Raw genomic sequence first — 26,974 nt, 5'->3', positions numbered from 1 at the left:
GTTTGCAAGCTTAGGAGTACTCCTCGACCTGGAGCTTTCATTGGAAGCTCAGGTGACAGCGGTGGCAAGGAGCGCTTTCCTTCAGCTTCGGCTGATTAATCAGCTGCGCCCCTACCTGGAGTACGACTGCCTGGCGATGGTGACCCACGCGCTGGTGACTTCCCGCCTTGGCTTCTGTAACGCGCTTTACGTGGGGCTTCCCTTGAAGATGGTCCGGATACTTCAGTTGGTTCAAAATAGAGCTGCCAGGTTGCTGACGGGGACGGGGCATTATGTTCACATGACTCCAGTCCTCCGACAGCTTCACTGGCCTCCCATTGAAGTCCGGGCCCAATTCAAGGTGTTGGTTATGACCTATAAAGCCCTAAACAGCTTGGGACCTGGTTACCTGAAGGAGCGCTTACATCCATATATGCCCGACTGCCCCTTGAGATCTGCAGGAGAGGCCCTTCTCCGGGAACCCTCCGTGAAAGAAATTAGGAGGGTAGGTACTCGGAGGAGGGCTTTCTCTGCAGTGGCGCCCAATCTATGGAATGTGCTCCCCAGAGAGGTCTTCACCTGGCGCCGAAAAACAAATAACAACAGCGCCAGGCAGACATTTTTATTCAAACGTCATTTTAATTGTTAACAATATTTACTTATTTATCTGGCCAGGGCGACTTCTTTTCTTTCTTTACTTCTTTTCTTTTATAACGTTTCTTTTATAACTTCTTTTATATCTTTTATTTATTTTACATTATTAATTTTAATTTTATATTGTTATTTTTGTATTATATTGTATTGTGTTGTAAGCCGCCCCAAGGCTTCGGCAAGGGGCAGCATAGAAATGTTCTAATAATAATAAAAATAATAATAATAAAAAAAGGGAAGCTCTACTGGCAAGGCTATCCTAAAATGGTGGGTCCAGGATCCCTAAGAATAGTTCAGCTTCGGACTCCCAGGCTCAACTCATCTAACACCAGTCTTCTGAGTGCCTTGGATCATTTGTCAACAAATACTGTATGGCTTGAAGTTATTGCTCCATTTTTAGATTTTGAATTAAGTTAAGCAATCTAAGCACAGAACACTCCCAAAGCACATGTCCTCGAGGATTCATTTTTTCTGACATTGGGTAACTAAACACACTCCTTTTCCACTTCTCCTTTCCAGCTTTCTCCACTTCGACCCAAACAGCCCTTCATTTTCACCAGCACTCAAGCTTCAGTGCTGCATAACCTTCCATTTACGTGTGCCACCTCTTTCATAGCTGCACCTTTCCCTCTTTATTTGACAAATACCAATCTAAGGCCTATTAGAATTGGTATCCTGACATGTGCTGGGAGAGAGTATAACAACTATGCAATTTTTGTTTTCAGTAACAAATGTATACCTATGAGTTTCGGGAACTTTTTTTCCAAGTAAAATTCTTATTTTGGGAGTTTTAAAGAAAATCAACATTTATTTTTCCAGCTGAGCAGCAGATACTTAGTAAGAGCACAGTGAACAAGTACATATGAATAACGTGTGGAAACACAATAGACAGTGAAAATATTAGATGCTATTATTATACTGCACTTATATTATTCTATAGACCAGGAACTTTACCCCCAAACAACCTACCAGCTCATCCTAGAAGTTCAGAGAAAAGTCCATGAATGCAAGTTAGCACTCCTTTCCAAAAGATGTAGCCTACAAGCAGGTGGCTTTCTTCTTACCAGTTTCAGTTTAAATGAAGAAAAAGTCAAATCTTTCTGTAGCAGAGGAGTGCAAGAGCTACTTCCACATGCTTCAAACTGGCCCTACCAAACTTCTTTCTTCCTAACAGGCATTATTCAACTGGTGTGGTACCTAAGCTACAAAGAAACAGTACTAATGTTACTGCCATCAGCATTATGCTTAAATTGGGATGGGGGAATCTCTTAACATCAATTTGTTCAAGTGTTCTAATTTTTTTCCAGTAATAAATTCTTTCCATCTACTTTCTGAATCAGATTAAAAATTATCATTCTTAGACTGTGCTAAAGTTTCTATGCATTTTAATACACAAGCATTTTTACAAGTGTATACATTTCTCTCATTTCTGAACACATGGAAATATGTATGCATCTTTAGATTTTTATTGTAAACTGCACTGTAAACTTCAGAAATGTGCAACTTTTGGCATAAAACTGTGTTCAAATTGATGTTGAGGCTGGTGAATTACAAATTTGATCACCGAAATGACTTACTGAAGTGCAAGTCAACAAATTTCTCATTTATCTCTACCCCAAATTTCCCAGCATGAATATGAAATTTAACTGCATAAATTCATCTTCTTTACAATCTTTGTATATTGTACTATAGCTAAACATATATATAAATTCTATAGCTTAATCCTAAACTTCATAAATATTTAGTTTATTTATATCCCACCATCCCCGCCCCCCCAAAAAATGCTCAAGGCGGTTAAAAGTAATGTCATGGAAGTTAAACTGAAATTACCAGAAATTCTACACCTATTGCACCAAACATATCAGCACTGATTTTCAGTGTTTGACGCCTGTACCACACACACATGCAAAACCTGAATTGTTACTCATAGGCCAGACTGTCAATGCTTCCTGGGAGAAATCACTCTGGGAGGGGAGTAGTCAGGGGTAGATGAAACGAATACCAAGGGTGTTCAAATACTCAGAGAGGCTAATTATTTGTTGTCTGGATTCCCAAGATAATGTACATAGCAGACCACTTCTGCATAAGAATATCAACTGAGATTAAAACAGAAAAACCAAGCTACAACAAAGAATATTTTGACCTCTTCAGTGAAAAAGTGCTTAATAAAAAACAAGACATCATCTACATATCTTACTGTAGAATTGTTACATAATTCAAATATAACAATAGCATTTTAATTAGCAAGGCACTAGGGCATAACTAGCCAAGTAGAACTTTTAGCACACATATTTACTCTAAATTAACTAATTTGCAGTGTAAGGGCAAAACCAAAGATCTTGAACACAGATTTGTCTATCTGGTTATCCAGTACTTTTTATTTTAGAATAAGTGAGGGGGAAGGAGGAGGAAGTAAAACCCATTCTTCTTATCCATCTACACTCTACTACTTTAAGCCACTTTCCCCTTCTTTCCTTACTTCTTGTATTGGAGCTCCACTTGGGGAAAAGCAGGCTACTATATAAGGTGAACCACCGGTAGATTTCTCATTCCTCTCTGCACAGTCCTTTTAAATTGAAAAGTTAACCCTTTCAGGCCACTTCATAGTCAAATAGGCAAGCAAGAATTTAATAATAAACATGCATAGTTTAGACCTCAGAAAGCATTAAAAACTGTAGGATAGGTGGTGCATAACTCAGGAACAGAATATACTGAATAAAAAAGTAAACATAATACAATTCTAAACACTTTTTTCTATCAAAGGTTGAATGAGTTATGCAAATACATACAATATAAATGAGTAAAACACATGTAAAATGTGTTAAGTTGTAAAATGATTTTAAGCATGAACTACAAATAGATTTATCTTCAAAGCTGCTCAGAATAGTCACTATCAATTTCACCCAATATATTCCCAGTCATAAATAATCTTCCAAGTTTTTAGATAGCTTCGAAACAAAACACAGCTTATTTTTTCAGCTATACTTTGCAGAAATGCAGTCACTCCTGTGTAACAAAATATCAAGATAATTTATTAAAATGAGAGAGACTGATACCGTGTGTATTCTTCTTGAAGCTTATTAGGATCGCTTACAAAAAATTTCACTCTGAAGTTCAGGCTGTGAGGAGAGCCTCCTAAAATTAATCAAAACATCTGATTAGATTATCTCATATTCCAAAGTATTTAAATCTTAACTGAATAAATATTCCAAATAAATAAAAAGTGTTTTTGCTCACTCTTCAACTGTTTCCTGATTGGCTTGTTTGGATCCAGCCACCTCTGAGGGAAAGAAAAGGTTAACTCATTATGTGTTCTTGCAAAAACCATCAATTCATATTAATACATGTCTCACAGACATGATAACCCAACCAGCTCTGCAAATAAACTATGCAGGGTGGATTTTCAGGGAACAACCCACAGTGCCACCGGCCAAACAAATCAAGCTCACTGTAAATTGCCCCTTTGCTTTGCCCTGGTGTCCAGGGCACTTGGCAGCTGAATTCATCTTGTCTATCTTCCTGCACCAACCACCACCTTTCTCCTTCCACTTACTGTTTACATGAGGTTATATGAACTTAACCTTGAATCAGTCAACAAATCCTCAGAAGCATACAAATTTATCTGGGCAGCCAGTAATAGGAGAGAAAATACCTGCCATCTTTTCCACATTTTCTTTAGCTTCCAGGTACTCCAGAAATATAAGATCTAAAACCATCACCCCTTTTTGCAATCACTTTATCTGAACAGCTGTCAAAAGAAAGGGTTTTAAGCAGTATCATTGAAAGGGCTAAACAAGATTGTTTTGACAGATTTCATATGCATCTATGATATTTGTCAGAACAATTGTGCTTAGGCCTTCAAAACCCTTGTTTAAACCCTTGTTATCTTTCCAAAACTCTAGAAGAAATAAGAACTGGTGCCAGGGGGAGACTGATGTACAAAATTATTAGGGAAATTCCTAGTCTTTGTCCTATTTGTGGGCTGGAGCTTGGTGAAATCTTACCTAAAGCAACTGATTTTTTTTTAACTTTCTTTAGGAATACTAAACAACCATATAATTTAAGAATCTTAAAAAATACTCAAACTATTATTTGAAGAGTCTCATTTTATTCGCTTTTATAAACTTTTGTTTATTTGTTTGTTTTGTTCATTTTGAAACCTTATCTCTGGTGCTAGTGCCAATCTCAGGCCTACAGTGTAAGTACCAGGTTAATGAGCTTCTCCAGGATAGAAAGTTTTTATTCTAATGGCAGCAGTTAAAAGGATTTATAGCTGAGGCAGCATTTCCTAATGGCAATGTCTGACAACTTTATTTTAAAAACTGTGTCAGTGAGTTCTATAGACTCAAACCTCGAAGTTATCTTTAAAAAGAAAAGAAACACAGATAAGATAAGCCACAAGCTCTTCTCTTGCATTGGGTGACAGTGCAGCAATAACTTCTTTTTTAATCCGCAGGGCTTTTTTAATCCGCAGATTAATTGATTGCTGCAGCATCCAACTGGTGTAAGCCCAGAAACACATGACTCTACAACAAAGCCCACATTGTAAAGATTACACATTTTCTTCCATTATTATAATATGGTGACTCTACTCAAATGTTGGGAAACTGATCATGACTTGGGCATACTCTAACTGTAATAAAGGAAGAAATAACTGTGCTGGGAATCATACAGAGGGGATTAGGGGGGAAAAAATCTCCATCACTTGTTTCCTGACGTTTTGTTTCTTTATTCTTTCTACAGAAACATTCTGATTATACTGCTTTTAGAAAATATTTTTGAATAAAGGTTTGGTAACAATAATTAATCTTCTTTTATTCATAAATTTCATAATCTAAAGCCATTCCATTTTTTCAGAAAAAAGGCAAAAAAATGTGGCTGGGAAAAAAATCAAGGGTTTTCTGTCATTTTTTCAGGTCTTCACATTTCTACTTGGAGCCTGCAAGGCCTCCCCATTCTGCATTCTAAAGAAGAAAAGCTTCTGTGGGTAAAGGGACAATAGCTGGATTATGCCTTATATTGTATTACAGCAACAGGCAAAAACAACTGAGTTGAATTTTTTTTTACTGAGGAAAACTAGGTTTTCTAGAAAGTCAATGCTAAAAAGAAAAAAACCTGCACACATTCTTAATGAAAACTGGAAAGCACACACAAAGGGAAAATTACATCACCTGAAGAAAACCAAGACGATTTTTAAAAAATAAACATTTGTACCTCTTTTAAATTTTAAAGCATTATACAAGATTAAAATATTTGAACATAGTGTGCTACAAATATTTTCGGAACTGCAGCCAACTAGATAAAGAATTTTCTTTAATCCCTGCATAAAGCCAATGTAAACAGTACATTATAAAACAGCAGTAGAATTCAACACTAGAGGGAGCATATGAAGAACTTTTTAAGACGAGTACTCCAGCCGCCACAACTGAATGAAGAACCTTGAACAAGATTTTTTGGAGGAGGGGGTAAACTGCTCTGGGAGCCATGTATGTTTGTTGAATGGTATATAAAAGCAATAAATAAATGCTAACAACTTCCAGGCACAACCCAGTTTTTTCATATCTCAAATACCTTTATTTCCCCTGCCATCAATGAAGTACAGTTTCATTTTGGAAGTGCAGGGGTGTGTTTAATATTCTTTACGCCTATCTAAGTATTAACTAGTATGCTATATCTATCATGTATCAGCATATACGACAACTTGTGTATAAGACAAGATCAGTATTTTGGGGTGTTTATATATGTCAGGAGTATAAGATAACCCCCAATTTTTGCTTTGAAATTTTCATTTTCAAGGGTCACCTAATATGCCAGTATATACAGTAATTTAGGAAGAAGTATATAGTCATTCCACTTGCAGAGCAGTTGTGGGACTTTAGATGTACAGTCTAATGAAAAGAACAGAAGGCCGTATGCATGCTGTTTAAAATAACCATATTTTCTCTATGAAACTTTAATTGCCTAATTCTGCCTCTTTCTGCAAGTGTTAATCCAAGGAGTGCCATAGTGAGTCAGACCATATGAGCAACTTTCAAGAATTGTTGTCTAGGCCACTAATTTCCACTTTGATTTATACAAACTGAAAATGAGATTCCTTATCTTGGGTCCATCTAATTATTTACATATATATGAGTGTGTTCCTTTAAATATGGGTACATTTCAGAAGACCAACGGGTGTGAAATGGAGATGAGTGAGTGAGGCGAAAGATAAAAAGAAAAGTTATGTGTCTGTTGCTAGCAGTTTGAGAGAAGTAAACCATCTGAGTGCTGGACTATCAGTAGCCATTCAGTTGTGTTGTGGTCTGTCAGCAGTTAATAGCCTAACAACTCTGCTAACAAGAGTTGTGGGTTGTCAGCAAATCTTCAGAACTTGAAGAGGGAGTCTTCTCTTTGGAATCCTAGATAGTGCTGTGCAAGGTATTTAGGATTCACAAGGACAAAGAAAAGTAGAATACTTAGAGGACATATTAACGACTAGGGAAAGTCAAAACCTTATACAGTGGGGCCTCATACTTCAAAATTAAGTTGTTTCAGGAGGCTATATTTGCTGTTCATCAAAATGGGCATTGTTCAGGATCTGGGATCAGATTACTTCACTTTTCATTATTTTAAACTGATTCAGACTTCAAACAATTCAGAGTTCAAATGGCCTCCTGAAATGAATTAAGTTTGAAATAGCGGTGTTATGTTAGTACATTTACTGTACTTTAGTGAGTAGTTATATATGAGATGTGATCAAAAATAAGGTAATGTTTAAATAAAAAAAATTACAGTAAAAGACACATTGCAATTAATCCCCCTCAAAATATTCCCTCTCCCTTCAAACACACTTATCCCATGGTTCCTGCCACTTTCTGAAGCAGTTCTGGAAGTTTGCTTTCATGGGTGTCTTTAATTGCACTGTTGTGGCTGCCTTGAAGTCCTGAAGTGGTGCATGTGTCAATACGGGGTCCCAGATGGTTTGCAGTGGCAACTATAGGCAGCTCCTCATCCCACCACACAAGAGGGACCACCATCTTCCCCTCCATTAGAGGTGGGAAGAGGAAAAGCCACTTCTCAATGGGCAGGGGAGGCGTGGAGCGGTGCTTTCAGCACGTTCCCTGCATGCTCACATACCTACTCCTTTGCTCCTGCTCATGTAGCTTGGTGGTTCTCCTTGATTCATCTTACCCACTTGGAGCTCAGGTGACCAGCTATGGCCCTATCTGGACAGTGACAGTCTTGGGGTTTTTTTTAATCTCCAGAGTAGATTAGTGCAATGCATGCTATGCAGTAGTTGCACATGAAGATTGTTCAGAAGCTGAAACTCTTGAAAAGTGTGGTAGTCAAGTTAGTACATGAGGCATGAGAGTCTGAATATATAAGACCAGTTCTGTTCTGCCTACATTGGCTGGCTGTATTTTTCCAGACAGAATTCAATGTGCTAGATTTAATGTATAAAGCAGTGGTTCTCAAACTTTTTCAATATGGGGCCAGTTGAAAGGCTGCGGTATCCATCACAGGCCAGTGAGGTGGGGGTGCCTAGGGGCACAGGCAGGTGAGGTGCCGTCGGGCTTACGCGAGGCGCCATCGGGCGCACGGGGTGGTGGCTCGCTCACTCGGAGATCTCCCAGTGAGTCCAAAACCATCTCTGCGTGAGCAAGCCACCGCCTCCTCACCTGTGCTGTGAGGCAGCGGCGAGTGCACATGTACGGGAGGCAGGAGGTGGCAGCGGTGGCTTGGTTGCTTGGAGATCGGCGGCACGAGCCAGACTGATGCCCATGGTGGGCCGGATCCGTCCCACAGGCCGTAGTCTGAGGACCCATGGTATGAAGCCTTAAAAACCACAATACTTGACAGAGTGTCTCTCCTGGTCACAATCTACCCAGATCACAATCTACCTGTATCTACCTCAACATCCAGACTTTCCTCCAACATCAACTCCAACAGAGGCTCAGAGGGCCGCAACAAGAGGCAAGGTTTTCTCTGTGGCAGCCCCCTGTCTATGGAAGGACCTCTCTGTTAAGACCTATGTGGCACCCATCTTGTCATCTTTTTGGCACCAAGTAAAGAGGGCCACTTATTTCAAGCCTTTTAAAAAGTTATACATGGATATGCAGGGACTCAAGAGGCTTGCCCATATTTTCTGTTTTAAAGGGTTATTCTTCACTGTACAGTTTAAGCTGTTTTTTTGTTTGATGTTTTGCATAACATGTTAAGGCTTTTTTGGTATTTTATTGTATTTTTATGTACTGATATAAACCACCCAGAGTACTTTGGCAACTGAAAAGTATAGAAATGAAATAAATGAATCACAATCAGATATAGGTCAAGAAGCAGGGCTGCAGTCATTGGCACTGAGGAAATTATACAAAACTCACACATAATTCAGGTACTTTCACATTTCCTTTTATTTAAAAAGCATCCTTTCTAAGTTATAGTTGTTAACAAATTATTGAAAGTGTTTAGGATGAAACTGCAAAGACATGTTCAGCATCTCTTAATGTATTTTGAAGCTGTGAGGATAAAAATGGAGCCACATAAGGCACCTTGGATTCCTTGCAAGACAAAAAAAGTAGGATATAAATGCAATGTAATAATATTTATTTATTTAAAACATTTTTATGCCGCCCCCATCTCAACGAAGCCTCGGGGTAGCTCACAACAGAAACAAAATACATAAATAAATAACAATATAACATTAAAAAAATTATTTAAAAACCTCCAGTGCATCTCGGCTAAAAATTTAAAATCCTATAAATACAAATAATTAAACAATTAAAATAAGTTTTAAATAAAAAGGTCTTAGCCTGGTGCCGAAAAACAAATGACGGTGCCAGACGGACCTCTCTGGGGAGCGCACAGTTTTGGGTTATCTTCAACACAGAAATTTATTAACTTTGAATTAGCTAAAAAGCTAAAGTACACACAAAACGAGAGAAAAACAACACATGTCATATTATGCACATAAATGTTCAATTATGTGCTTATCAGGCTGCCTATCCCATCCAACAACTGGGAGAAGGGGCATTTTTCAGTGCAACTATTTTAATTGGCCTTGATTTTTTTTCAAGTGCCCCTCCAATGTGTTCGTTCAATTCCTGTAATACTAATTGGAAAATGCCATATATACAAATGTGTCATAGTAGTAAAAAGTGTTTTGCAAGAAAATAAAGTTTAAAATATTTACAGTATTTTCACAGATGCTTTTGAATTATAAACAGCTGGAACAATAATAGGTCACTGAAAGTGCCCATTACAATCACTACCTAACAGCTACATATTAACTTTTTTAAAGTGTTGCTGTAGATGACATAAATAGCCAATCTAGAGTACGAGGAAATGAAAACTCAAAGAAATTACTCTAATGCCCCCTACAGATAATAAATTAAAAGCATTCCCAGCTACTGAACTACAATTAGAATCATAATGGCTTAAACAAGCCCACAGGATATTTGGAATGGAACCAACTAATGTGTGCACTCTAAGATTGAAACAGCAGTTAAAATTTCAACTTATAGCCTTGCTCCTTTGGAACTAGGTACTTTAAAAAGTGTTACAAATATAAGCAATTCAAATATTTCCAATGATTATGCTAGGCTTTATTATCTATACTAGCCATAACAAATAAGCAAGTTAACAGGGATCAAAAGGTAGCTGCAGTGCAAAAACGGTGTTTCCTGCCATTGATTCTGGTCTTTTTGCTTGTTTTGTTTTTCTTTCTTTCGTAAATTAATTCAGGATGTGTTTAAATTTGAAGTAGTAAATACATATTGTTAATAATTAAGTACTAAATTTGGACAAGCAGTTCTGGAAGTGCTGGGAGACTACTGGCTCAGTTCCTTGGGGTCTGGCCTATGCAGGGCTTTACTTTGTCCCCTGTGCTTTTTAAGATCTACATGAATCTACTTTGGGATGCAATCCAGAAATATGAGACTCATATTTATATGCTGATGATACTGCCCCTCGCCCTCTTTTCAATGGATGCCAAGGAGGCTGTGAAAGTCCTCATCCATCTTATGTATTAGGGATATGAGGATCTGGCTAGAATCCAGCTTTCTAGACATCCTTCTGAGCTGAGATCAACTCCATAAACACTTGGAAATACTTTGCGCAAAGTACAAGTCACGTGTTGAAGCAGAACTCCTCTTGCACAGTGGCTGCCCCAGTGGCATATGCACAAGCTAACCTTAAGGACTCACTTCCTGCTGAATGCCAATGAAAGGGGACTTTGGGTAGAGATAAAGCAGATGCTGAGCCAAGGATATCCAGCAGATCTCCAACTCCCAAACCAGATTCTTCACTTTACACTTACAATGTGGCTGCAATGTTGGACTGGATGTGGACTAACAAACTGAGCACAATTCAGAGAAGTTTTCATCCATTAGTTAATAAGCCTCTTCTGGGTGGGCCTGCATTGCACTGAGGAACAGGTTCACCTTTTAGAGGAATTTTCTAGGCCCTCTTTCCTCTTCAAGAGTCTGGTGACAGCTGTGGTCAGGGATGCTTTTGCTCAGCTAATATGTGTCTTTCTACCTACTAAGCAGCTACTTCTGTTTAGCTTTAAGTTTGTTATGAGGTGTTTAAAAGTCCTTAAAATTTCATATCACTCTGAGGATCCCTTCAAATAGAAAAGCAATTCATCCATGCTTTAATAAAAAAACAAATGTTAAATGGCTCCTGAATTCTAGCTTAGTGCTCTATGAGTACTAGGCTGCAAACCAATATCCACTTTCCTGAAAGTTAAAATCACTCAACTCAGCATTGCATGTTCATATATTGCATGGTACTGATTTTTAACACAAGCTAGCTGTGAATGCTGATTATATTCCAAACTAATAGTTCAGACCTTTCACAACACCCATCAGCAAGCATCAAAACTTTGCTAGAAACACTTTTATATGCCACAAGAGAACTGAAAGGTGCAGTAACGTCAAGATATGCCCATTTATCTAGAAAATATTTTTACAGATTTCTTTAAAGGTGGCAGGAGGGAAACAGCACAAAAAAATCTCTTTAAGTGCCCTGGGTGCAAATTTCAAAGGTTCCTTAAATATACAAAGCAGGGACACAGATTAAATAGGTTACGTGATCAGCAACACTTAAACTTTAAGAAAACAGCAAAGAAGAGAAATTTGTTGAGAAAATAGCTACAGCTTACCGGATTATCAGTAGAATCATCAGCCAATTGTAAACCAAAATAGTCTCTCTCAGTCAGATCAAGATGCTTGAAAACTATATCCAGCAGAACTTGTCCCTGATCATGCTTCTGTAAAAGAAGAATGCTAAATAAAATTGTTTCTAAATGTGAGCAAAATTTCAATCTCCAAACAGACCACCTGACCTATAACCATGTTTCCCAGCCCAAAGTAACTTTGATATGGAGAAACAGAAACAAGGTTCCAAAGCTGCTGCTTCAGAATACTTTAAGACTTTTTAACTGAACACAGAACTGTTTTATCTGCAAGACTGCTGTTCAAGCTTTGACTTCTCCCCAGTTGAAATCTAATTAAGCATTTATCATCATCTAAGCTAGAGTAGGCCCTCCAAAATTTTCAACTGCAAATCATATCAACCGGAGCTAGCACAGTTTACAGTAAAGGATGTGAGTTGCTGTTCAACAAAATTATGAAGCCCATATGTTCCTTCATATATGCTCAAAAGAAAAGAAAATCTATCTAAAGTTTGCTCTGGTCTCTCAGAAAGCTTTGGATGTGAACAAGAGAGCCATTTTAAATGTTGGACTGTAGCCAAACCAAAAGATAAATGGTTTGGCTCCCATCCTTCTTATTTTATTAGAGAGACACTGAACAGGGAGAGAAGGAGGCTCTCGGATGCTCAAGATAGCCCCATTTCTGCAATCTCCTCCTCCCCCCACCCAGCAGAATAAGAATACCCCTTCCACTTCTCTGAGATTATTTTTTCCATCTTCAGAAAGCAGCAGGTTTGGTTTTTGCTTGCTGGCTCAAAAGGTTTGAGCACAGCCTTCTATTTCAGAGGGAGTAACTTCCAGTATACTACAGCCCCTCGGACAATGACTGGAGGCCATAGGATTGCATCCTTAATTAATTTCTTGGTGACTCTCAGGCTAAATGAACATATCATAATGCAGTTTCTCTTTCAAATATTCATAGACCATGGAAATAAACACAAACAGAAAAACAATCTAACTTCCTTCACTAAGCACAAAAGAAAGTGTAAACTCTAACAGGTCTATTTTTAACATCTTTTCATTTGAAAAGTATAAAATGAATGTGAATGCAAAATTTGCCTTGTTCAAATGACTGCATGTACTGTATGCCTCAAATTCAAAAGATTTCATTACTTGAAGTATATCACAACACGACTATTAAAAGGCCAACAGACTTAAGGTTTTGTACTTCTTGCTTCTTAACCTTTTCTGTAAGCTGTCTTGAGACATTAAGTGAAAAGACGAGATAATAATGTTTTATTAAAATTAAATTAAATTACTTTGTTTTCTTTATACATTCCAGAATTTGTGCGTCTTTTCATGCTTCCTTGCACGCTTTGGCCTGCTCACCAAGCTATTTATGCAGAACTCCCTACCTATGCTCAAAAATGCTGAAAATCAGCTAGCTGATGACGCATTTGACATGAAAAGCAGGTACACACTAAGTTTTCCCACCATACTTGACCGCCTTATTATTTATTTATTTATTTATTTAAAACATTTCTATGCCGCCCCCATCGCAACAAAGCCTCGGGGTGGCTCACAATATTTATATAAAATATATAAACATTTAAAACCCCCTGGTGCATTCTCGGCTAATTTAAAATCCTAATAAATACAATAATTTAGCAATTAAAATAAGTTTTAAATAAAAAGGTCCTAGCCTGGTGCTGAAAAACAAATAATGACGGTGCCAGGCGGACCTCTCTGGGGAGCGCATTCCATAGATGGGGCGCCACCACAGAGAAACCCTCCTCCGGGTACTCACCCTCCTAATATCATTCACAGAGGGTTCCTGGAGAAGGGCATCCGTTGCTGATCTCAAGGGGCGGGAGGGCATATATGGGCGCAAGCGTTCCTTTAGATATCCAGGTCCCAAGCCGTTTAGGGCTTTACAGGTCATAACCAACACCTTGAATTGGGCCCAGACTTCAATCGGGAGCCAGTGGAGCTGACGGAGAACTGGGGTTATATGAGAACAACACCCAGACCCCGTCAGCAACCTGGCAGCTCTATTCTGCACCAATTGAAGTATTTTCCAAGTAGCTTTCTGGCATTTGTTTTCAACAAATATATAGCATAAAGTATAATATCAGTTATTATTACACTTAGATACTTGGACAAGTATTTTGATAAAGCCCTAAGTATCACACATCTATTTCCATTATACAACCATCATCAACTTAAAATAGAAACCACTTCCTTTCACTTGCTTCTTGGACAAGGAAACAGATAAAAATTATTACTGGTTGTTGTTGTTGTTGTTGTTGTTGTTGTTGTTGTTGTTATTATTATTATTATAGCATTTCTATGCCGCCCCTTGCCGAAACCTCGGGGCGGCTTACAACATGATAAAATACATTGAAATACAATAGTACATAATAAATTACCATTAAATATAACAATACAAAAAATACATTGATTTACAAATACAAAATTAAAATTATCAGTATAAAATAAAAATATAGGAGGAGAAAGAGAAGGAAGAAGAAGTTGCCCTGGCCAGATCATATGTTTTAACAATTGAAATGATGTTTAAATAAAAAGGTCTTTACCTGGCGCCGAAAAACCAGTAACGACGGTGCCAGGCGGACCTCTTTGGGGAGTGAATTCCATAGGTTGGGCGCCACCGCAGAGAAAGCCCTCCTCCGGGTACTTACTCTCCTAATTTCTTTCATGGAGGGTTCCCGGAGAAGGGACTCTCCCGCAGATCTCAAAGGGCGGTCGGGCATATACGGACGTAAGCGCTCGTTCAGGTAGCCAGGACCCAAGCCGTTTAGGGCTTTGTAGGTCATAATCAACACCTTGAATTGGGCCCGGGCTTCAATGGGAAGCCAGTGGAGCTGACGGAGGACTGGAGTCATGTGAGCATAACGCCCCGTCCCCGTCAGCAACCTGGCAGCTCTATTTTGCACCAATTGAAGTGTTCGGACTGTCTTCAGGGGAAGCCCCACGTAAAGCGCGTTACAGAAGTCTAGGCGGGAAGTCACCAGCGCGTGTGTCACCGTCGCCAGGCAGTCGTACTCCAGGTAGGGGCGCAGCTGATTAATCAGCCAACGCTGAAGGAAGGCGCTCCTCGCCACCACTGTCACCTGAGCTTCCAAAGAAAGCTCCGGGTCGAGGAGTACTCCTAAGCTGCGGACCTTATCCCTAAGAGGGAGTGTTGCACCATTCAGGACCAGGTCAAATCCACCCTCTCCGAAACCCGATCCGCCAACCAACAGGACCTCCGTCTTGTCTGGGTTGAGTTTCAGTTTATTGGCCCTCAACCATTCCCTTACCTCGGTCAAGCACCGGTTCAGCACAGCCACTGCCTCATCTGGGTTAGTGGAGAATGAGAGGTAAAGCTGGGTATCATCAGCGTATTGATGATTCCGCAGCCCACACCTCCTGATGACCTCTCCCAGCGGTTTCATATAGATGTTAAATAGCAGAGGGGATAGAATGGAGCCCTGTGGTACCCCATGGCATAGCTGCCATGACGTAGAGACATGGTCCCCCAGCACTACCTTCTGGAATCGACCGTTGAGATAGGAGCGGAACCACTGCAAAGCAGTGCCTCCAACCCCCAATCCCGCAAGTCTGTCCAGAAGGATACCATGGTCGATGGTATCGAAAGCCGCCGAGAGGTCCAGAAGAACCAACAGGGATGTACTCCCCCTGTCCTTCTCCCTGCACAGGTCGTCGTACAGGGCGACCAAGGCAGATTCAGTACTGTACCCGGGTCTGAAGCCGGACTGAAAAGGATCCAGATAATCAGTTTCCTCCAAGAGTGCTTGGAGTTGTCCCGCCACCACTCGCTCCAGCACCTTGCCCAGAAACGGGATGTTGGCCACAGGTCTATAGTTAGTGGCCATCTCTGGATCCAGTGACGCTTTCTTCAGGACCGGTCGTATTACCGCCTCCTTTAAAGGGGCAGGCACTCGACCCTCCCTCAGAGAAGCGTTAACCACTTCCAAAATCCAGGTCCCAATCCCGTGCTTGGAGTTATTTATTAACCAAGACGGGCAAGGATCCAATAGGCAAGTGGTGGGACGTACTCTTCCAAGCACCTTGTCCACATCATTGGGCCGCAATAATTGAAATTCCTCCAGTAATTTTGGACCAGACGGTGGCATTGGCGACTCCTCAGAGACCTCTGATTCATTAGTGGAGTCCAGCTCGTGACGAATCTGAGCGATTTTCTCCCTGAAATGCCTGGCAAAGTCGTCACAACGGGCCTTTGAGGGTGGCATCGGATCTTCCTTAGGACCCAGGCGAACCAGGCCTTGCACCACTCGAAAAAGCTCCGCTGGACGGCATGGACGGTTACTGCTAGCATACCCATAAAGGTTAAGTTTATTTGCAAAGCAATCTTAGAATACATATGCAATTAACCCTGAGAAAAATCATAGTAGTATCTCCATTTGATTCAGAGCCTAACAATTTCTTCTGCATTAACAAAATATTAATGCTGAGCTCTTCATAGCCACAAACACCTTTACTCTGAACCCACAATGCGATTGTAGCTGTTAGAATAATTGAAGTAATTTTGGATAAAATCCTAGATTACCTAAGAGTAAGTCACAGTTAAACATTAATGTACTTACCCATGAATAAACATACATTAGGATAGCACTGAAAAACATCTTCTCACAAAGACAGGAGGAACGTGTTTTACTTGTTAACTATAATCAGTGTGATAAACGCACCAAACTAAAAATTCACATCATGTAATATATTCTTATTTTAGCTGAATAGCACCGAGACTTTATTTTGGCCCTGTTAAACAATAATCCATTGCCAAGGTATAACAAGAGAATTCCATCAATTTTTATATTCATTGTTGCAAAGGTTCTAAATAAAATAGTGCTTTGTGCCAAATTTCTCAAAAATACACATATCTGAAAGATTCTGCTCCAGCCCAGACCACTGTGCCCCCAGAAGACTTCTCCTGAGCATCATGGAAAAGCCTGGCATAAGGGCTGGGATTACAGTGGGAAGGTTTAAGGGAATATCATTTTTGGATTGCTGTACAGCCATCAAAAAAGAGGGTTCCCATAGGTATCTTAAGTCACCAGATACAACTAACAATTCACAAGTTTATGTATAGTGTGACTACTTCTCAGAGAAACTTTACTTGCAACTGTCAATCTAAACCCCACCTCTATCATGTGTCAAGGGTACACAGAAGCCTTGCCAATACAGTACAGATGTGTGAATTCCTGTTTTGCATGTTAGCAGAGAAGCAAAACCCACCCATTTGTGGGGATGATAACCTTCATTATTGGGTAGAATAAAAATAATAAATTAATAAATTGTGCTTTCTGTTTGGCAATTTCTTGGTTAACATGTGAATCCAATATGGATTGGCTCAGAAAACGCAACAATTAAACTATTTGTTATTTTGTATGTGTTGTCATGTTGAACCCACAAGGGCTGCTGCACTAAGAGCAGCTTTTTTCAAGTAAGCCATCCTATTGTAGAAGGACTTCTTTAAAGTTATTACCTCCCATTGTACTCTGTCATTTCATCTGCAACCAGGCAACAGGGCCCACTGTGGGTAAACCCTAGCAGCCAGCATGGCAAGAGTAGCAATATCATCAGCTGTTGGGAGCTACTGTCAGAAGCTTTTTCCTGGCAGAACAGATACCCTTGTCAACAGCTTCAGAGTAGTCCTCTCCAGCCACAAGACTGGCTAGAATCGGCTCCCCCTTGACAGGTGGGGTGGGGGGTGGATGCGCAACCTCAGAAAGGATGAGCAGACGTCTTTTCTAGGAGTTGAGGAGATCTATTCTGCTATCAAGACTGGCCAACAGTCAGGAGTCAGTAACCTGCTCTATGGTGTTGCCCCATGCTGGGGCAGTAATGGGGAACAGACTGGGCTTGCCTGCCTTCTGTTCAAGAGGTTTATTCTCAGCCTGGAGGAGATAGGGATGCCATACCCATTTGGGGCAGCACCACCAAGCGGATCAAGCACCCTTCTCCTGTCTGACAGTAGACTGCTCCAGCAGGAGGCTGTTTGGTAGTGCTGCCCCACATTTGAGGGGATGGCACTGAGTAGATCAGGCAACCCTGCCTTCTACTCCTTCTGGATGAGGCAGTGAAGCCAGAGAATTTTGTTGCATTTCAGGGCAGAAGCTTCATTGTAATATGTGCATGGAACATACATATACTTTGCTCCATCAGTCAAACAGAACTCCTGCCTTGAAGTGCAATGACCTCAACTTCTAGCCTTGGCTGGGGCAATGTGCAGGAGGCCTGCCCACTTCAAGTGCTATAAGTTTAGCTCATTGTGCTACAGAGTCCCTCTGACAGCAGTTGTTAGAGAGAGAGGACTCCTGGGGAAGCAGGGAGAAGGAAGCACAAGTATCTACAAATACCTAGGAATGAAGTACGTACAATGAAGCTTGATTGCCTGCCAGGCGCATTGTAGGGACTTTGTAAAACAACCACCTATCTTGACTTACTGCCAGGGTGGGCTGAAGTAGGGTACAAACTAAGCCAGTATCACATTTTGTTGTACAAATAAGAAATGAATTCTTATATATACTAACAATGTGCCCTTTACATAAAAGACTATCCAAGGCAGTTTTGAGTGCAGCAGTGGGACACAAGACAGAGAGCGTGCAGGACAGTGTGGCAGTCAGAAAAAGCAGGAACATGACAAAGCAGGTGGAAACAGGACTGCTTGAAAAATAACCCAGGAAGCATCTTTCAAGAAATGAAATTTAGACCAAAATTAACAGTTGGCAATAGTATAAACAAAGAAGACTGATCTGAATTTGTAGATGTGACAACACTGCAGATTAGTTATTGCAATACTATGAGTTCATACAGACTTATGTAAAAGCTTGCATAAATATTTATCAGAAGTATGGAAGAAATCCAAAATCCACAATTGAAAAATCAGGAGAATGATTGCTGCTGTAGAGATATAAAAGGCCAAAAAGCAAACAAACATTCCCCATCCATTTTTTCCAGACTTTTACATTTGTACATTCTCCCACTAAACTTTGGAAGGCCTTAAATCTCCATTATGAGATGCTTAATGAGGCCAGGAAATGGGATTAAAGGGCTTCTAAAACAGGTGCATCATCTTTTTGAGGACCACATGTGCTACCAGCCTGGAGGTTGAGGGCAACATGCACTCAGATGCATATGTGCATGCATATATATATACACATGCGCACACTCCAGTGATTCTCATACAGGCAGCTCTTTCCTTGCTGCTACCAGCAGAGACCTTACTGCAGCAATCTTCATAAAGATAGCTTTTTCATCACAGTAGCAGTAGTGCTAAAAAAAAAAATCAGGATCTTGGAGTGCAGGAAGTGACAAGGAGTCTAGCTTCATGTGGTGGTGCAGTTAAGCTCTTGGAGAGACCTTCCATTTCTAAATAATATTATATACTATTAATATAGCACTTTGATTAATCTAAAATGATTTAGCATATATCCCTCAATGCTGTAATTAATCATACATGTTATAACTGCATCCCTGTAAACATGCTGCAAGCAGTCATTTCCATATAGAAGGGAGTGGGAGAGGGCAGCATTAGGTTGAAAAAATGGGCTACCTAATGCCAGACTAATGTGGCTGAACTGTGATTCCAATCAGAGAATTTTTGGCACACAGTTCATACTTAGCCACTAAACCAAACAACATTAATATTACTGAAAGCAAAACAACTTGCTAATACACACTGCAGTCTTTTGAGCATAAACTGTACACTTAGCTATTGATTCTAGCAAGCTCAGGTCTGGGAAATCTCCTCTTACTTTCAAATCATATCTTTAGGAAGTCCTGAAGAGTGTAAAGTAAGCCAGAAAAAAGACCAAGTCACAAAAATAAAATAAACTATAAATTAAAATAAGTTAAAAAATAAATAATGTTTTCAAGAAGGAAATCCACTTTAACAACAGATGCTTGCAAATTCACCTTTTATTTTTTAATCATGATTACATAAATGGATATGTAGAGCACATGATTGCTTATAAGCCACAATATAAGAAATCAAGGGATCACCTTCTGAAGCTTAAAGCTCAATCATGAAGTAATACCACATGAAGAATTGTAACTTTCTGAAAACTATGTACTTACATTAACTCTGAAAGCTTGCACAGTATTATCCAAAAGAAGAATATTGCAGACCACCTCTGTATGCTGTCTGTCTCGTGCCAGTTCAGATGCTCGTACATTGTAGGTTCTGCCAGCAGGCAATCGGAAACGTGCGGTCATTACTGTCCACACAGCGTCTTAAAGAGAAAATAACCAAAGACTTATCATTTGTGATCTTAATTATCCATAAGGCTGATTTAAGAAGAAAAACTGATCCCACGGGGCCTTCATTTCATGCTGGATACAGAAAACCTGTCATTATCAGGTCTACATATTCAATTCTAGAATTCTGTTCCTATCCTCAACCACTATAGAGGAAATAGATTGCAGCTATGCCCAAGATGTCTCTTGTACACCTGTTGGAATCAATTTGCCTAATAAATGCTTTATTATGGCATGCAGATATATGAAGGTATGGAAGAAAAAAAATAATGGAAAGATAATGCCTGTTATTGTATGCCTAAACTTTGTTTTGCCTGGAATATTAACACCTAATCCAAATACACCTGAGCTTAAATTTACAGATTTAACATGTTTTAACCTTAACTTGTACAGGGTAAAAATGTTTCAAAATGGCAGGCTACATCTTCTTTGATGCAAACTTAAATGTAAGCAAAGTTTGCAATACTTAGTTATTGAAGAATCTTCAGAGTTAACAGAATTATTTTAAAATCAATGGTGAGACTAGATCCTTAATCTTTTGGTGGTTTGCACTTAGTAGGCACACTACTTGTATTATTGAAAGAACTCAGACTGAAGTGGCTAGTGCTGAAATAGAAGTACTATGTGTCACAATTTTCCTAAGGGTGTTGGGGATGAAGCTATGAAAATGTTCACGTGACTGACATAGAGTTGTATACCCCATTACTTAAAATTTAAGGATAAGAACCAAATTACCACAGTACTAGTCCAACCTGTACAAGAGCTCCTTGTATTTCACCTGCTCAAGCAGAAAACACCCATATCATGCGGATTTTTAAATCCAGGAAAAGTTTGTGACATGGCACATTGATTTGCCATTGAAAAGTTGGAAGAGAGAACAGAAAAATATTCTGTGAATGCCAAACATAGTTTTTTGGATCTCTTTGAAAACCTGTAGGTATATAAGTTAGGGGGAAAAAGATGTTTTAGAGGTCTCTTGTGGCAAATATACCACAAGCACTACAACTAACCTTCTACCCTCTGATTTTAGATACAGAAATGACAAATTTTAGAAAGCCAGCTTTGCCACACTGGATCATACTAAAAACTATGCAAATATTGCTACATGTTTAGTTGACAATGAACATGAGTTCACTGGTTATATGCAATGCTGTGCTAGTGAAATTTCACATGCACATGGGACTTAACTTCACATTCTTCTACTCCTCCTCCCAACCACTCTTCATCTGCTCTGAAGAGGTCCCTATGCCACCACGGCAGATTGTGGGAAAGCTAAAGGAAAATCATTCTGTTTCTGCTGACAGAAACCAGCTCTGCGGGCAAGGCAGGAAACAAGCAATATCCAAAGCACTCATGCAGCCCTGATGGATGAAATGAAAAGGCCAAGTTAACATTCCTCCTGGTGAGGAACAGATTGTACAGGACTCATGCAAACAATATCCCAATATCATTCCCACACATTTTACTTTGCCCCATTCTGACCTGTTCTAAGACAAAATTCACTTCTTAGAGTCATGGAAGTATTTCTCATTAGAATTTGCTTATGCCAGAGCAACAGTAACATTCAAAATATCTACATTACTTTAAGAGCACATACATTTTAAATTGCCTTTTTCAGTTTGTCAGTTGGCCTGTATCATATGTGCACACACAAACATGGGGAACTCCAGATGTATCACTATTCTTTGTTCCACAATAGAAACCAATACTCAGGGAATCTGCATGAATGCCTGATGGCAAGGAACTGTAACACTCAGAAAAGAGCCTCTAGGAAATTCAACAGAACAGAATCATTTTCTCTTTAAGAACCTGTAAGACAGCAGTTTTAAATGCCAAGAGCTGTTTTCTTTTTCCAGGTCATAGCAACTGAGGTATCACAAAGACTGCTAACCTGAAGCTAGAATAATTTGCACAGGATTGGGTGCATATTGGTATGCAGCAGTATACAAATGAGTAATTAGAAATCCATTCCAGTAAATGGAAATCTCTGCAACTCATTTACAGCTTACTGTTGTGACTTCCATTCCTGAGTTTTAAGAAATTCATTCTACTTTCTCAGACATGCCTAGAAAGCTGATGCCCTTAGTACATAGTTTGTCCATTTTGATAGCTAGCATAAGCTTCTTGCAAACTCTCTACTGCTAGAAAAAATTAAATAAAAGCATTGAGTCAACATTTTGATTCAATTCTTCCCACACTCACCAATGCATCTGTACTAAAAAATAAAAAGATATAAAACAAAATCATATAGAAATGAAGTTTTCTATTACTAATAGCACAACTGATGAGGAAAATATTGCTAACCTAACTGAAGGGGAGAAAGTGACAGTACCATATCCAAGACTATATTTGTCATTGTACATTATATGTGCATGCATATGTGTGTATACAATATATACCTATACTATAAGTATCCTGCAATATGGGAAGTGGGAGGGAAGAGAAGATTCTGGCAGAAGCAGCTGTTCTGCAAGTCAAGTAGTTCTGTATACTTTTGATCACACTAGGTATTTTTAAGGGGGCAAGCTGGCACATCAGGGTCACATCTGTAATTTGTTAGACCTGCTAGCCTTGACTTTAAATTACCTATTCATTGCAAGCCTCACAAATAGGGAGGGGCCAACTCTCCCTTTCAGGGAAAAGACAGAAGATTCATAATGATTAAATTTAATCTTTAAGCAAACAAAAGTTTCACTTGCAGAGATCAGGTCTTAGAAAGGTGGAACAGAAGATGCAGACAGAGATGCAAGTCACCTGTGTACTTTTCCAGAGATGCTGAAGAACAAAAATTGCACAGGCTGGAAAGCATCCCTTGCCCTTTCCCTGACATCTAATTTCAGTACTAATAGTACCAGCTTCCCCTCACCACAAGGGATCAAAATAAGTAACCCAATTTAAAGTGTTGATTTTCCACACCTCTGTCTCAACCACTTGCTTCTTGTTTAGCTCTGCCTTTCTCAGCATCTCAGTAAGTACAAGAATTGGCTGCTTCCACCACTGTTCTGTACTCTGAAGGGTGTTACAAAAGAGGAAGAACTCATTTTTGCTACAAATAACTCTGCTGTAAAAGTCTTTACTAATCACTGTGATGAGCAGCTCAAAGGGGCAAGTTGCTTACCTGGAACTGTTGTTCTTTGAGTGATTATCTGTACATTCACATAGGTACAGCATCCATATGTGTAATACGCAGAGACCACAAAGTAGAGTCATAGAATAGAATAGTAGAGTTGGAAGGGGCCAGAAGGCCATCAGGTCCAACCACCTTCTCAGTTCAGGACTCCAAGTTAAACCATCCTTCTCAGATGGCTGTGCAGTTGCATCTTGAGTGCCTCTAGCGTATGAGAGTTCACAACCTACCTAGGTGATGGGTTCCATTGTCATTCTGCTCTTACAGTCAGGAAATTTTTCCTGATATCTAGCCGGAATCTGGCTTCCTGTAACTTGAGCCCATTACTCCATGTTCTGTACTCTGGGATCACTGAGATGAGATCCTGTCCTCTTTCTTTGTGACAATCTTTCAAGTACTTGAAGAATGCTATCATGTCTCTCCTCAGTCTTGTCTTCTCAAGGCTAAACATTCTTTCAATTTCTCCTCATACAGCTTTGTTTTGAGTCTCTGGGTCATCCTTGCTACCCTCCTATGAATCCTCTCCACCTTGTCTGCATGTTTCTTAAACTGTGGTGTCCAGAACTGGACACATTACTCCAGATGAAGCCTAACCAGTGCTGAATGAAAGGGAGCTAGTACCTCACTGGATTTGAAAATGATACTTCTATTAATGCATTTGTCCTTTTTGCAGCCATATCACATTGTTGACTCATATTCAGCTTGTGATCTACAACAATTTCAAGATCCTTCTCACCTGCAGTATTGTTGAGACAAGCACTCCCTATCTTGTAGAGATGCATTTGTTTTCTTTTTCCTAGATGTAGAACTTGCCATTTGTCCCTACTGAATTTCATACTATTGTTTTCAGTCCAGTGCTCCAAACTATTGAAATCACTGTGAATCTTCTTTCTGTGAATCTTCTCTTTCTGACTTCCAGAGTATTAGCTACCTAACCCAGCATTGTGGCATTTGCAAATTTGATCATTGCTCCCTACACTTCCTTACCCAAGTCATTAATGAAAATGAAAGAGCACTGGGCCCATCACTGAATCCTGAGGTACCCCACTTGCTACCTGCTTGATACTTCTTTGTTAGGTCCCCTAGTACCATCACAAAGCACCTGTACGGGATTCCCTAATGGCTTTGCTGCACCTGAATGCTGCAGGAGGAAGAGGGGGCAGAGCAGGGCCATGTAAAGAGCCTTTTTCAGACTTGTGTGGCTAGAGTCAAACATCTGCAGGAGATGCAAATAAAAGAAGATACACCATGAAAGGAGATTGGTGCGATGGTGGAGCTCACCACAGAGACATGTAATCCTTCAACGGATACTCCTATGCATCAAAACTGTGTGGATATAAATGAACGAGCCAAACAAGCAGCATAGGCTTGAAAAGATAGCAGTACATTAATGCTAAGAAGGCATGGAATGGTTTACAGTTTTTATGAGAAATATAGGCAGGTATCAAAAGGTACAAGGGCAGGGGAAGGATGGAAAAACCTTCCACTGGGGGCTGCCAAAGGCAAAACACACTCCAAATGCACAATGGACCTAGAGTAAAAAGGCTGATGATGTATCAAGGAAGCAAAGGATTCCACTGCAAAAGCCCATGGGGTACATGCCAGAGCCATATGGAGGAAGGTAATCATAATTCTGGTGTGGAACGGGTTGTTCTGCAAACTACCCACATTGTGTAGCTTATTTGCAGATCATTTAGCTGCAACATGTAAACACACACTTCCAAGTTATCCCAGCCCTGCAAAGTAGCTTCCACCTGAAAAAATGTGAAGGTAGTAACTGAATAGGGTGCATCACTTTTGTTAATTAAAAGCTGCACACAATGATATAAGAACATTTCCAAAATAAAAGTTTTCCAAACATTTCTTTTAACAAGCACTAGTTATCATCATCATCATCATCATCATCATCATCATCATCATCCCATTACATTACTTTTCAATACCACCTGTAGCCAAAGCTTTCTGGGTGGTTCACAACATTTTAAGTCACCCACCCAGATTTCAACCAGGCCAGACCCTGCTTAAATTCCAAGATTAGGTAGGATCTTGTACAATACGAGGCAAGTCTGGTAAATTTCAAAGTAGTGGCTAGTACTTTTCCAGATAAGAAGTTTGATGAGAGAATAGATATAAATACATTTTTATCTCAGTGTGAAATAGAAGTAAGAGGCAGTGACAGCAAAAATGAAGGTACTGAAACAACCTTCATGGAAGCAAGCTGAACTGCCTTGAAATAGATGAGTGGCTGTCAACGTATCATGCACAGTTCTTTGTGCTACTAATATTTATTCATGTCTCAACAGTTTGCACTATCTTTATGGTTTCTTTAAAGGTAAACATATGGGGAGTTCATGTTATCAGACAGCATTATTTCATGAACTTAAACAGTACTAGTGGAAATCCACTGAATCATCCCATTGAAGGAGGATTATGCTTACACAAACATACTTTATGGACTCTTCTCTTTAAGATAATTCATAACATAATTTCCACTGGACAAAAACAACAGTGCTTATAGAATGACAGTTGGATCCTGCCCACTGAAATGCATATAAAAACTGAAAAACAATAGAATGTGATTTAATTGTTTTCTTAACATACTTCAGGCCAAATACTTGCTATAACTTGAGACAAAAAGAGTTTTTAACTTGGTTTACTAAATACATGTAAAACAAACATGCTAAATTTGGTCAACCAAAGGGATCAAAACCTGCTCTAGGTTATTAATTCAAGGAGATCTCACTTCCTTATATAGCACCATGAAATCAATGGATTTCTTCCTACTCTTCGGAGGGGTGAAATGCTACACTGCTATTTTAAAAAGGAAGCCTGCATCTATAGCCCTCATAGTTATAGCAAATAATTCCAGAGGATGTTTATACTCTAGAGCTAATAAAATGCTGTTTTTCTATGATTTAGCCTGCAACACAAAGATGTGTGTTCAACTCTTACCAATGGATGATTCACTGCCTAATATAATGGTTGTCTTTTTTTTTTTTTTTAAAGAATTAAATAGCAAGGGGATCCAGGAAAGCCTGAGGCTACTGATAAAAGGAGAAAGAAGTCCACTGGGGAGAAATCACACAGACAGGAAAGCAAGGAGAATGTTGTATATTCATTTGGCACATGTTATGGCAGTGGTTCCCAACCTTTTCTATGCACCACACCCTCAGAAAATGTTTATGTTTGCACACCCTACAAAAGTAGTATCACATTTCAAGAGGAAGGATTCAAATTTCTAATTTTTGAACCACAAACTGAACCACATACAGTACTGTGGGTGAACAAATTAAACTCAAAAAAATAAGTTTTTTATTCAGTGCATAGAATTCAACAATAAATTGAGCAATTAGAAAAAAAGTAAAGAGTAAAATCAATCCTAAAGTGAACAAAACATGTGAACATAACATTCAATAACTTCTTTGTTCCTGCTTCTCATTGACAATTTTGTCAAAAGTTGAATTTTCTTGCTGATTGGGTTCCACAAGTGTACCTATGGATTCAGGGCATCCTAGATTTTTTCTTGATTGAGAAAAGAGAACTGAATCCAAATGCAAACAAAGTAATGATGAATAATTTTTATTATTGGGATAATTTTTGGTGAATTGCTACACATATCACAGCTCCTGAAATGCTATCTTGCATTTCCTGGGAGTATGGGGGTATTATAGTTGATTGAGAGATTAATATGTGTTTTCACAATCAAATGTGGGTGATCGGAATAGTTTTGTGTGCAGAGAGCAGGGTGGATAAAAATCAATGGTTTAATTTTTTCAAAAAAATCA

The 26,974-nt window shown here is 39.3% G+C and overlaps 1 protein-coding gene across 4 annotated transcripts in view; it reads right to left on the bottom strand.

The window, feature by feature from the left end:
• The window catches only part of PTPN4 (protein tyrosine phosphatase non-receptor type 4), a 111,963-nt gene that overhangs the window by 53,737 nt on the left and 31,252 nt on the right, over positions 1–26,974 (bottom strand). The window contains exons 2-5 of one of the 4 annotated variants that reach the window (XM_044437998.1): positions 19,883–20,037; positions 11,771–11,878; positions 3,868–3,910; positions 3,687–3,765 (exon numbers count right to left, since the gene is read on the bottom strand). In XM_044437998.1, the coding sequence (XP_044293933.1) occupies positions 3,687–3,765; positions 3,868–3,910; positions 11,771–11,878; positions 19,883–20,020 (368 nt within the window). In that variant the 5' untranslated portion in view covers positions 20,021–20,037. Of the gene's footprint in view, positions 1–1,599; positions 1,833–3,109; positions 3,197–3,686; positions 3,766–3,867; positions 3,915–11,770; positions 11,879–19,882; positions 20,038–26,974 lie in introns of those variants that run through there. The other 3 variants (XM_044437999.1, XM_044438002.1, XM_044438000.1) reach the window with 3 other exon arrangements.

This window comes from Varanus komodoensis, unplaced genomic scaffold (genome assembly GCF_004798865.1).
Source record: "Varanus komodoensis strain SLA01 unplaced genomic scaffold, ASM479886v1 scaffold32, whole genome shotgun sequence".
Taxonomy (NCBI): domain Eukaryota; kingdom Metazoa; phylum Chordata; class Lepidosauria; order Squamata; family Varanidae; genus Varanus; species Varanus komodoensis.
This window is presented reverse-complemented; position numbering and strand designations above follow the sequence as displayed.